We start from the raw sequence: 12,992 nt of genomic DNA, 5'->3' as shown, positions 1-12,992 counted from the left end.
CACCGACACACTTAGTGCCTGTTCAACTTGTTACACCGAGTTGCAAACTTTAATGATTTACCTTCTTGCCGATGTGTGCACTTGTAAGAAATTAGTCTGTCATCTTACCATGCTTTCTGGTTGCTTCAACTTTTTTTTTCGGATAGCGAACATTCCAACAGGGAAATTTGTATGCGATATTACCATGTTATCTTTTAAGGATGAGCTTCGTTGTGCTGTTGCTAGTCTATATTTTATGTCCTGCTTGCTTTCCTTTCGTTGGCTAGTTTTGTGTTCCGAGTGTACTAATCTACTACTGTTAGTGTGTGATCCCTTCAGCATCGCCAGATTTGTGTTTCCTATATTACGTTTATCATTCATTCGTTTTTGTTATATACATCTTGTAACATCTTTTCAATAAACTATTAATTACATCCACTGATATTCTAAGTCATGTACCATGTATGAAAACAATGTAATACAATGGAAAAACTTTAAAGTTATTATCTCTCCACCCTGAACGTTACTTCTTCTTTCCAGATTTCTCCCTAATTTATCTCACAGCTTGTTGAATTCTTTTTTTCATAGTCATCAGTATTTTGACTACCTTGATGCTGTCTGCCATGATGCCTCTCTCGTGCCAACCTCTCCATCTCACAGTAGCATCTTTATTTTTCATTCTCAATAATTTGCCTAATGTTTCCCAATCTCTGTCTTTACCTGGAGTTTTTATCCTCTACCACTCTAGTACGATGAAAGTTTTTCCATAGTGTACTGACACGTGTTCGGTCGTCTGGTCCCTTCTCCCAGTGTTTTCCATGTGTTCTTTTCTTCGCCAAATATTTGGAAAATCTGCTGTTTCCTTATCTGATTAATCTATCTAATTTTTTAAATTCTTCTGTAGCACCACGTTTGAAAAGCTTCAATTCTCTTATGTTTTGGTTTTCCCACAGTTCCTGTTTCACATTAATACAATGCTGTGCTCGAAAAGTATATTCTAAAAAATTACTCCCTCAAATTGAGGACTATGTAGACTAGTGGACTTCCCTTGACCAGGAATGCCCAATTCTATGCTGTCGTCCTTGCTTCGTGCATCACTTTTTATTTTGCATCCAAAATGCAAAAAGTCCTTCACCTTGTCTACTTCGTTGTCACCACTCTCTGGTACTGCTCATTTTACTTTTGTCTTTATTGATTTACTCTCAATCTATAGTGTATGGTCATTATACTATTCATTCCATTCTAGACATCCTGTAAATCTTCCTCTGTTTCACCGAGGTTGTCATCAGTGAATATTACCACTGATACCCCTTCGCCTGGTATTCAAAGTCGACAGATCCTACGACTATATCCTAAATTCAGAATTGTGGCTCTGCTATCTTTATCTTTCCTAACTTCAAACTGTCATACTTTTCATTCTAGTTTGTTTTATTCTTGTAAGTAATATGGATGCGTGATCTGTTAAGCTGATTATGTAATTGGACCGACCGTTGACAGAATGACGGTAACTACTTAAACTGAAAGTCTTTGATAGGTACTGCTGATACACTTTATTCAAAATTTAACCAGTTTCTTAGATCTAACACACGATTCAGGACCTTTTGACCGGTAATCAAATACACTACCGTCAGATTGGATCCCCTCAAAGCAATACTTACCAAGCGGTCCCAGGCGGTAGTTGAAAGCGACGAATATAACGCCGTAGGAGACGAGAAATTCTGGGCTGGACAGTTTTCCAGACCCACTGCCGACTCTGTATCCTCCGCCGTAGATCCAGAACATGACGGGCAGCCCGGCGCCCTCTTCTGGCACTCCCGGCACGTACACGTTCAGGTAGAGGCAGTCCTCCGAGCCCATGCCGCTTTCTTGGACACAGTCACTGCCGTACTCGGTGGCGTTGAGAACTCCTTCCCAGTTTTCTGCCGGTTGCGGAGCCTGTAATGAATTTTAGAGTGATTTCAAATTCGATAGGGCGAAATACCCTTAAACTTCTAGAAGACTGTAATAATTCCAATTACAAATAAAGCAGTTGTTGACACTTGCGAAAGTTATCAAACTATCAGTTTAATGAGTCATGGTTGCAAAATACTAACATGGATTCCTAAAAAAAGAAATGAAAAACTGGTAGAAGCCAACCTCGGGGAGATTAGTTTGGATTTTGGACAAATTTAGCAACATGTTTTGCAGTACTGACCCCACGACTTATTTTAGAAGATAGGTTAAGATAAGGCAAACCTACGTACATAAGATTTGTAGACCGTTGATAATGATGACTGCCATACTCTTTTTGAAATTCTGAAGATAGAAAAGGTGACATACAGGGCGTGAAGGGCTATTTACAAGTTGCACAGAAACAAGATAGCAGTTGCAAGAGTCGAGGAGCATGAAAGGGAAGCAGTGGTTGAGAAAGGAGTGGGCCAGTATAGTTGACTATCCCTGTTGGTATTCAATCTGTACATTGCGCAATCTGTAAGAGAATCGAAAGAAAAATTTGGAGTAGGTATTAAAGTTCAAGGAGAAGATATAAACTCTATGAGACTTGTCGATGACATTGTAATTCTGTCTGAGACAGCAAAAGACTGGAAGAACATTTGAAAGGAATGGACAGTGCCTTGAAAGGGAGATATAAGATGAACTGCAACAAAAATAAAAGAATAATGATGGAATATCGTCGAATTACATCACGTGATGCTGAGGGAATAAGATTGGCAAACGAGGCACTTAAAGTAGTAGATAGTTTTTGCTATTTTGGCAACAAAATAACTGACGATGGCCCAAATGGAGAGATAAGAACTAAAAAAATAATAACAATCACGGCGATAATAATAAACCACTCTCTCTCTCTCTCTCTCTCTCTCTCTCTCTCTCTCTCTCTCTCTTTCTCTCTTTCACCCTGGATCAGGCTTATTTCTCCTCAAAGTAGCGTTTTGTTATAGTATAAAAAGTATCAAGCACGTACAATAGGAAATGTCAGTGTTTGGAATTTATATTGAGCAGATTACCTGAATGTTAATTGATTTTGGCTTCACAATCACTTACGCAAGACTATATTATGTGAAAAACCTGAACACACGTAATGTAATACGCTAAATACGATTATATGTGGGGAAAATATGTACTGAAATTAGTGATTTTAAGTAAACGTGGAATGAAAAATACAGCACATTAGAGTAATACATACTCTTTGTGCCGCTTCTGTTCTTCTGCTTATATATAAACTCAAACAGAAATAATGTACACGGGGACTTACATTCCTGGGATATTTTATTTTATTGTTATTACTCTAAAAATGTATCTTATGTTCGGTGAAAATATCTGATTGACTTAAACACCCAGAGAAAATAACTTATCTAAGATATCAGTCATATGTTACTGCTCGTACTGAAAGATTACCGCCTGATTCCTCAATGAAAAGATAGTGTTTGCTCATTGATAGGCGTGCTTTCGTCTTACTGCTCATTGTATAGCATAGTTTAGAACTGTCTTCAAAATTCAGTGAATAGCCTCGAGAATCTATTTGTGTAGGGTCAATGTAATCCCTTCTCTAAACTGTTATAGAGATTAGTTAGAAATGCAACTGTTAAAGCTAGAGTGACGATTTACCATGGCACAATACTTACAGCACAGTAGCTTGTAACACTTTGTAATTGCCATAGATTGCTTTCTTACAGGGTTTCTATTTTGATTAGCTAATGAGGATAACACTTTCATTACCAATGGCTAGAAGAGTGATTATTCGATTAAATTATTTCCATTGGACTTAGATTAGGGGAAGTAGCAATGAAAAGGTCTACCTTTATTGAGATTAAAGTTTATTTTATCTCGAAGCAAAAGAACACTTATTGACACTTTGCCTCATTATTCAAGCTCACAGAATGTGCCTTCAACGACTTTTAAGTTTGGTATCTATAGGAATACGACTACAGTCGCACGTGATTTATCGATGGGAGAGGAGTGAGATGCGAATATCACACTCATCAACACAACAAGCACGCCACGTCACATCCTCTCCCATGCTATTAGTGCGATACAGGACGTGTATCAAAAACTACGTAATGTAAAGATCAACGTCAACAGTGCTACGAACTTCACTCGGCTATATGTGACCATTAGACACATGTTCTCTAACTCTTTGACTGGTCACAACCTAATAAGCGTCGTTGGATGCGGATACGGAGGGACACGTCGTCAGCGGCCTCCTCTCCCAGCCATTGTCAATTTTCGTAAGCGGAGCCGCTACTTCTGATACAAATACCACCTCAATTGGCTGAGTGCACCCTGCTTGCCAACAGCGCTCGTCAGACCTATCGACGATCTATCCAAGTGCTAGTCAATCTCATCAAGGCTTAACTTCGGTGATACGACATGAGCCGGTATACCACTGCGGCAAGTCCGTTAGAATTGGAGTAACATGCCACTGGTTCCATTTATTTCGTATAATCTGCATAATATTCTTTCAGTCAGTTTAATAGCAACATGAAAATGCACAGTGAAATCTATGCACGTGGCCTCAAACCTGATACTCAGATAGAACGACAAGGAGAGGTCTGAACGTCAAAACAAAAAGCAAACATAAATAAATAAATAAATAAGAAATAAAAAATCAATACTTAAACTTGAACATAAGTTGAATTTCAAGTGGATTCGAGAGGATTAATAATGGTTGCGTTGTCTACATTAAACATACGGTGGACGCTAAACGTGAGAACCCTTGGTCAAGCTGGACTTAAAACAAAATCACTTCAAATTGATCAAACGCCCTGTACGAAACGTGTCATCGACAATAAACAGCACTCAAATAAGCTCGGGCGAAACATAAAATTATTAAATTGGATCTCTAGGAGTGCCTTGATCTGGCACAATAATAAATAACATGTAGACACAGGCGGATACGAAGCACAAAGGAAACACTCAAATTGCAGTAAAATTTCCCCACAAAATTGGTGTCGGTGTTTCAATATTTCACTTCTGACTGAAGTGACCCTGAAGGTAACAGTGTTAGCTTTGTGCACGACTAAACGGTACATTCTGATACCTTCTTTTTACCATAATAGCCAGCCCAAGTTTGTCCTAAAGGGCGGAACTAGAAGGCAACGGCTATCTGTTCGAATTCAGTGAGGGGAGGGAGGTGTTGTTTCTCCTCGGCGGTGAGCAATATGAACCCTGTTATCTGCTAACTTCGTTTATCTTTGGTGCTAGCTTCCCTTTGCTGATTTTGCTCACAGGGTAAACTTGGTACAGACTCTACTAGGCCGCTAGTATCACTCGTCAGACCTGATCTCCCTATATTTACCCCGAACTCACTTTCACACCTTCAAACACACCAGGATGGAAATGGAGGGAAGAAAAAATGAGTGTTAGAGATAAACAAAATTATTTTACAGACACCAGGCGTAGCACGTCAATGAAAAGGAGAATTGTTTTTAACATCCCTATTAACGATAGCAACTACCATTTAATGAAAGTAACAAATGGAGGCAAACAACATTGACAATTCAGTAAGAGCGGACATTTAAAGTTAAGCTACACTTTTTATGGCGTGCCAAGTTGTAATTATGTAATAGGCGTATTTAAACTGTTTTAGCATGTAATTATCTGAACTGTTTCTTATTTAAATTGTTTTGTTAATTAAATTGCATTGTGTATTATTGAGAAAGAGCGGGAAACCGCGCATAGATACATTTTGAGAAAGAGCGGGAAACAGCGCGCAGTAATACATCTGTAATGGTAGCAGGGATTGTCTGCACCAAAAACCATTGTTGGCGGCGAGACCGCACTTTTGTAGCATTGAGCGTTGGAAGCGAGCAATTGCGAGTAAGATGTGAGACGAGGCAGTCGTAGCTAGCGAGACATGAGAGGAGGTCGCTGTAAGCGAGGTATGAATTAACACTTCGAAAGAAGCGGTGTGCTCGCCAGCCACTCGCTATATGTAGCGCAATGCTAGTTTTTAAGAATTTTTGTAAAGAACTATGCCCCTTGTAATTGTTTGTCAAGATCGTTCTCAGAATATAGTTATGTAATTTTGATGGAAAATTAGGTATGTAGCGCAACGCTACTTTTTAAGAATTTTTGTAAAGAACTATACCCCTTGTAATTGTTTGTCAAGATCGTTCTCAGAATATAGTTAACTTCTACCAGATTAAATGCATTAAGAATTTTCTATCCCAAAATCATTCACGTAAATGCTTTACGGAATTTATTGTTATCTTAAAAGAAAAGTCTAAACTGAGCTTCAGCTTTTATCAAATCTAAATTAACTTCAACTTAAAGAATTCCAGTCACAAAGTATTATGAAACTCCACCAGCAGCTTATAATTATGTTAAAGAGAAGTAAGTATATTCATTCCACAGTTTGCTGTAGCAGTCAGATGGCGATCCAGTATAAATAATTAAAGGTAAGAATCAGTCTTAATAATTTCAGGTAACGACTGAGGGCCACGGCGACAACACATTTTATGTTTCGTCGTAATAATCAGCAGGTAGTCTTGACAGAGCAGCAGTTAAAAGATTTTAAGAGACGCAGCGTTCAGTCAGCAAGCAAACGTTCATCCAATATTAGACGGGAAGGTTTCAAAGTATTATTGAATCCTGCACTATCCTTCAAAGAGAAACATATTCTTGTCACTGTTTTAACTGCACTTCAAAGTGTCAAACATTCATGATACTAATTTTTAACATTGTCACCAAGTTCCTCTAAACCCTCTCGAAACATTCTACCTATCGTTAAGTTCCTGGACTATCCGACATCCGAGAACTGCCGCGTGAACATCCTCATCGTTGGGAAATCTCTTTCTTGTTCGGTTGCTGAGAATCAGATCCTCGATTGCCTGAACGCAGTCGTATGTGACCGGAGTACATAGCCTCCCTCCCCGATCAGCGTCACCAACTTCTTTGCGAGCTTGGTCAAGTTGTTGGCAACATTTCTGAATCTGGGTGAAATTTAGACGTTTTGCACACGAGAATCCTACTAGCCCACGTATTTCAACTTTGGAGTACATTTATGATTGCCGCTTCACGTAACTCCCACACTGTGATGCACGGGTCTGCTGGAAACCCAGTGGCTGGTACGCAGGTCTGAAAATACACCACTCTTGTTGTTCAGTGACATTAGCTGGGGACGACATTGTAACTTATTTTCTGGGGTCCCTGTGTGCCTTTTATAGTTCCACTTCCCTAACACGTTTCGTTAACGCCGTTTTGACGCTTTGTTGTTATTGTTGTCTTCAGGTCAAAGACTGGTTTGTTACAACTGTCCATCCTACTCTACAGTGTGCAAGCCTCTTCATGTCTTAATAACTACTGCAATCTACATTCTTTTGAATTCATAAGGATCGGCTTACTGTATTCATCTCTTCGTCCGCCCCGCCCCTATAATTTTTACACCCGACACTTCCAGGCAATATTAAATAGGTTGTTTGGACAGCAGATTGCAGAAAAATTGCAGGAAGCAGTTACTTCCATAAAATATACAGGACTATGCATACGAAACAATATGAAGCGAAATGACAATTCACGATGGGTAAGTCACATGCCAAACTGAGAATCATTGGAAGAATCCAGAGGAGACAAAAGAGGTATCGCTCACCAACCATTCGCTTGACCAATATTTTAATACTAATTGTCAGTTCGGAATCCATACCAGATGGGATTGATAGACGAAATAATGAGATTCAAAGAAGAGTAGCACGTTTCGTTACTGGTTGATTTAGCATGCGCGAAATTGTCACGGAGGTGCTCATCCAGCTCTAGTGTCAGCTACTGCTGGATAGCCAGCCTGCATCATACTAGTAGGGGACATAAAGACAGAACGACGCCAATTTTAATTTGTTCAAGATGACCGACCTTCTATCAAGCCCTCTCCCCTTCCCCTTGGTGTAGATGTGGCAACACTGCACTGAAGACATGATGGGTTCCCCCCTCCATTCCCCCACTCTCCCATCAAGCGAATTAATATTGACAAAATATTACCTACAGTATTAAATTCTTCACAAATTTTGGAAACATTACTGATCTCCAAAATCCAAAGACCCATTTTTAATCAGTACAACAATTCCTTTAAGGGGAGATACTTTGCACGTCATTTCACTCATTCTAAAGTTTTTAAGTATTACTTTTATTTTAATTTACTAGGACAAGAGGAGATTCATGGATAGAATGACTGGCTCAGATATTTTTGCTGAACATTTTTTTTATACATTCTAACTAATTTTACGTTCAATCTCTTTCATGTTCAAAGTACCATGAATTAAATTAGTGCTTTCTTCTTGACAGCTAACTTATTCTATGAGTACATATTGATACTTGTTTTTGTGACCTCACAATCCTTAATCTGATGGCTAGAGGCATAGGTTTTTAAGGGAAACCACATCCAATTCTGAAGTGATGCTGAGATTTCCAAAACTTAGTTTTTTGAACAGGCCTGCCGAAATTAAGTTGGTAACAAGGAAAAACATGGCTGATGACCTTTATTGTGAATTGGGAACTCAAGGAATTGTATTTCTTAATAAACTACGTACTTTTAATCAATGTTTTGTCGTATTATCTGTTAGATGGAACACAGCACCTTTAGCGTAAGTAAACTCTTACAGCAATTTCCCGTATTGGCTGTAGCCAGTTTAATTAATTAATGTTATCGATGAAATCCATGATATGAATTTGTGACGTAATTTATTTGCGTTCAGAATTTAGTTGTTTATAGGCCCTGCACACAGCCTATATCAATTTCGTGACTCACATCAAGTGCAAAATTATGTGAAGCATAATCACATTTCGTGTGGAAGTTAGTTGAATTATCGTAAACTGGCACGTCACATTCGTCAGTTTCAAATGCTTTCTATGTTTCAATATTAATTATTTTTCAGAAACCACGTCTTCAGATTTCATTTTCAAAAATGTTAACTATGTTTCGATACCTTTTTGTTTTGCAGCTTTTGAACAGTTCTCGTTCTACTGGCACAAATGTAGCTTAGAGATTGTGCTGCGAGATACTTCGTCACAAATGTGCAGATGTACTCTCCATCAGGTGAACACTTACCTGGAACCGGAGTTTCCCTAGTGGAGGCGTAGCATATGGGATGCCCACAAAGGACGTGTAAGACACGTTGTAGACGCTCGTGGATGTAGTCCCCCTTAGCACTCCTTGTTTGACAGTCACCAGCACATCCTCTCCCTGGAACAAAAAAAAATCAAGCAAGATCAATGTTTAACGCCCCGTCGACAATGACGCGATGGGAGACGGAGAACAAGGTCGGATTAAGAAGGATATGGAGGGAAATCGTCCGTGGTTTTTGAAAGGAAGCATCTCAGGATTTGCCTTCAGCGATTTAAGGACACGGAAAACGGGCGCGGAGGCGCGGATGTGAAATGTCGTACTCCAGAATTGGAGTCCAGTCTGCTAATCACCAGGTATGGAAGTGAAACGTGGACGATAAATAGTTTAGACAAAAAGAGAATAGAAACTTTTGAAATGTGGTGCTACAGAAGAATGCTGAAGATTAGGTGGGTAGATCACATAACTAATGAGGAGGTATTGAATAGAATTGGGGAGAAGGGAAGCTTGTGGCACAACTTGACTAGAAGAAGGGATCGGTTGGTAAGACATGTTCCGAGACATCGAGGGATCACCAATATAGTATTGGAGGCAACGTGGAGGGTAAAAATCGTAGAGGGAGACCAAGAGATGAATACACTACGCAGATTCAGAAGGATGTATGCTGCAGTAGGTACTGGGAGATGAAGAAGCTTGCACAGGATAGAGTAGCATCGAGAGCTGCATCAAACCAATCTCAGGACTGAAGACCACAACAACAACAACTGCTAACCACTGCGGTACCTCGCTCGGTGCCTGGAAAAGAGGTGAAGTTCAGCAGCAACCATGTGTAAGATGTTAGTAGATGAAAAATATTTTCTCCACATAAATTGACCGGATAAAACTCTGCACCATCAAAAGAATTTTACAAAATAAATACACAAATAATTAATTAAATTTCAGCATTTTCCCCACGTCCTTAAGATGGACTGTTTCCGCAGTTAAAGTTCACATTCCTAAGTTAGTCTAATGTGATACTCGTTTCATCGGCTTGTGGTACTAGGGACAGTAAAACTACAAAAATAACCTGCAATCCAGCGAAGAAGCTGCAGCGTTTCGTGCTTGGCACTAGCAGTCAACGCGGGCCAGGGTAGTGCTGTCACTGCTGGAGAACTGGATGTTCTCAGAGTTCCACTGTTCCTGTTAATGCACATCGATGGAACAAATATCACACCAGACTAATCTGGGACCACTGTATCGAATGGGCAGGTAAAAGTCCACTTAAAAATCATTTTGTTTGTAATGGGAAACAAATTGACGCTTTCAGACGAAACTGGGTGTTACGTAAAGGACGTGACCACCGGCATTTGTTTGGGCTGACTCCAGCTGTACGATGCAAAAACTAAATTGCAAGTATCTGCTGAAATACCAGAGAGAATGCGCCTGGCGACCCTCAGGGGAGAGTCCCCGTACATATAATGGTGGGGGTCCTACGGTTCTCTCCGCATGCCGCATCTCAACCTACATAATAACCTACATTGTGTGTCATCAATGGTCCAGTTTATATCGGTCACGGTCCTTTCTACCCCATGAATCTATTAATTTAAAAAGGTGATATTCTCTCCAGTCATGGAGTGACTATAAGCTATATACTCCCAGTTTATGCCCCTTCCGAAAAATGGCTCGGAAACGGAAGACGTACAAATAGTGAAGGGTTACAATCTTAACATACTGTTGGCATTCACGTCATTACAAACAGGTCAATGTAGAACATGAAGAAAGTTTCTGAGGTCAAAATAGTGTACGCATGTCTGGCCAGGTCTCAGCGTCCATCGGGTACAATTAACGACACCTGAAACAGGACTTTGTACAGCGTAACGCACAACTCGCAGAAACCGCTTAAAGCTAGTATGGCGATTAACAAGTCACTAAATTATCGAAATATAACGAATTTTTATCCAAACTGTTCGTTTACACGTTCTTTGCATAACGAAACTAATTTTCAGTATCCTGCTTGCGTGGAAAGTCTAAAACAGTACAGAAAAGTGCTTTAGAAAAACTACGAAATACTGTGTAAGGATATACGCATTCCCTCTGTAACAGAAATCTACTCCTGGTCACGTTCGAGTAAATATTCCGCACTTAAATATCTTGTGAGTCCATGTAATACGAATACACTCATCTGATCACTTTCTAAACTGACAAGTGTTTCTACTGAAACAATGTGTACGATATTCACCTGGGCTAAAGATGCTACGGTGAAGAGCGTTAACCATAGACACGATGAAAGTCTCAACTCCATGTCTGCTGGTGCTTCCAACGGATCGTGGCGCCAATGGGCGATTAGTGAAGCTGACTCTGGAGCGGAGGCTCTTATATGCAGGTCAGCTGGTAGCGGGTATAACCTGATTAGATAACATGCTGGCGCCTGTTACTCAACTGATAAGGGAGGCACCATTGAACAGAGGAAGGACAGTTCGAGTAGGGAAACATAGGAGTTTTAAAAAACTATTTCTGTCAATCCAAACACTATACAGACACGCATTTTGACGATTAAGAATTCTCAGAGTTAACTGCTTTCTCGGTTCACAATTTGGTTCGACTGACTCAGGCAATGTTCACCGAAGGAATCTCGAATTAGTTTACTTCCTACTCCGCTTTAAATACAGTTTTCCTGTAACATCGATTAAGTCATGAAGTGTTCTTTTCATTTTTTTGTGTGGTGTCATGGCATTGACATTAATCATCTTGCAGAGTAACAGAAACGTTAGCCGCAAGGGATTAGCCGAGCGGTCTTAGGCGCTGCAGTCATGGACTGTGCGGCTGGTCCCGGCGGAGGTTCAAGTCCTCCCTCATGTATGGGTGTGTGTGTTTGTCCTTAGGATAATTTAGGTTAAGTAGTGTGTAAGATTAGGGACTGATGTCCTTAGCAGTTAAGTCCCATAAGATTTCACACACATTTGAACTTTTTTTCTATCAGAAACCTTAGCTAATTCCTTCAGAGAAGTCATTGTCGACAAGAGGATTTATTCAGTCTGACCCGTTGAGCGAAATATTAAAAATATAGTGTTTTAAAAATAACCCAAGGGTCTTGCCGTAGTGGTAACACCGGTTCCCACCAGATCGCCGAAGTTAAGCGCTGTCGGGCAGGGCTAGCACTTGGATGGTTGACCATCCTGTTTGTTGAGAGCTGTTGGCAAGCGGGGTACACTCAGCCCTTGTAAGACAAAACTGAGGAGCTACTTGATTGAGAAGTGGCTCCAGCCTCGTAAACTGACATACGGCCGGAAGAGCGGTGTGCTGGCCACATGTTCCTCCATATCCGCATCCAGTGACGCCTGTGGGCTGAGGATCACACGGCTGCCGGTCGGTACCGTTAGGCCTTCCAAGGCTTGTTCGGACGGAGTTTTAAAAATAAAAAAAACGTATTTGGTCCTCCCTATGAGAGTATAAACAAGTATGCAAAGTGTGGTACGCTTCATACGTGGAAAAAGAAGAATAAGGTGAATGTTTACCTTACCATTATATTGCAAACACAGTGGTTTCATTATTAATGCAAGTATTCGGATTACAAGTGTGTCAACCAGCTAACCATGTTTCTGTGTTCACTGTCACATAAGCCAGCGGCTGGCAGAACTAGCATTGGAGGGTATGTAAAGCTTGTTGCTGAAAGCGGAAAACAGTGCAGATGTTGTAATGCGGAAACCAAGCGGTTTATCTGACCTCCAAAAGAACATGATTATTGGCTTTTGGGACAAGGGTGGTTGGATTTCAGAAACGGTAAGTCTGTAAACATGAAGTGTATTCCACCAGTATAATGGAATGACGGCACTGAAAATTTGTGCCGGACACGGATTCGAGCCCGGATTTCCCACTTATCGCCAGAGGATGTCTTACCATTAGGCTATCCGAGCACGACTCAAAGCCAGACCAAAACTTCCAAGTGTCATCAACCATTTATCTACAACCTGCACTCTTACATCTG

At 40.3% G+C, this 12,992-nt stretch overlaps 1 protein-coding gene across 1 annotated transcript in view; it reads right to left on the bottom strand.

Moving 5' to 3' along the window:
- Positions 1-11,349, bottom strand: part of LOC126356035 (cholinesterase-like) — a 43,527-nt gene extending 32,178 nt beyond the window's left edge. The window contains exons 1-3 of the mRNA XM_050006691.1: positions 11,247-11,349; positions 9,014-9,148; positions 1,638-1,914 (exon numbers count right to left, since the gene is read on the bottom strand). Of these exons, the coding sequence (XP_049862648.1) occupies positions 1,638-1,914; positions 9,014-9,148; positions 11,247-11,309 (475 nt within the window). The 5' untranslated portion in view covers positions 11,310-11,349. The remainder of the gene's footprint in view (positions 1-1,637; positions 1,915-9,013; positions 9,149-11,246) is intronic.
- Positions 11,350-12,992: the final 1,643 nt, after the last annotated feature.

This window comes from Schistocerca gregaria, chromosome 3 (genome assembly GCF_023897955.1).
Source record: "Schistocerca gregaria isolate iqSchGreg1 chromosome 3, iqSchGreg1.2, whole genome shotgun sequence".
In the NCBI taxonomy this organism is placed as follows: Eukaryota; Metazoa; Arthropoda; class Insecta; order Orthoptera; family Acrididae; genus Schistocerca; species Schistocerca gregaria.
This window is presented reverse-complemented; position numbering and strand designations above follow the sequence as displayed.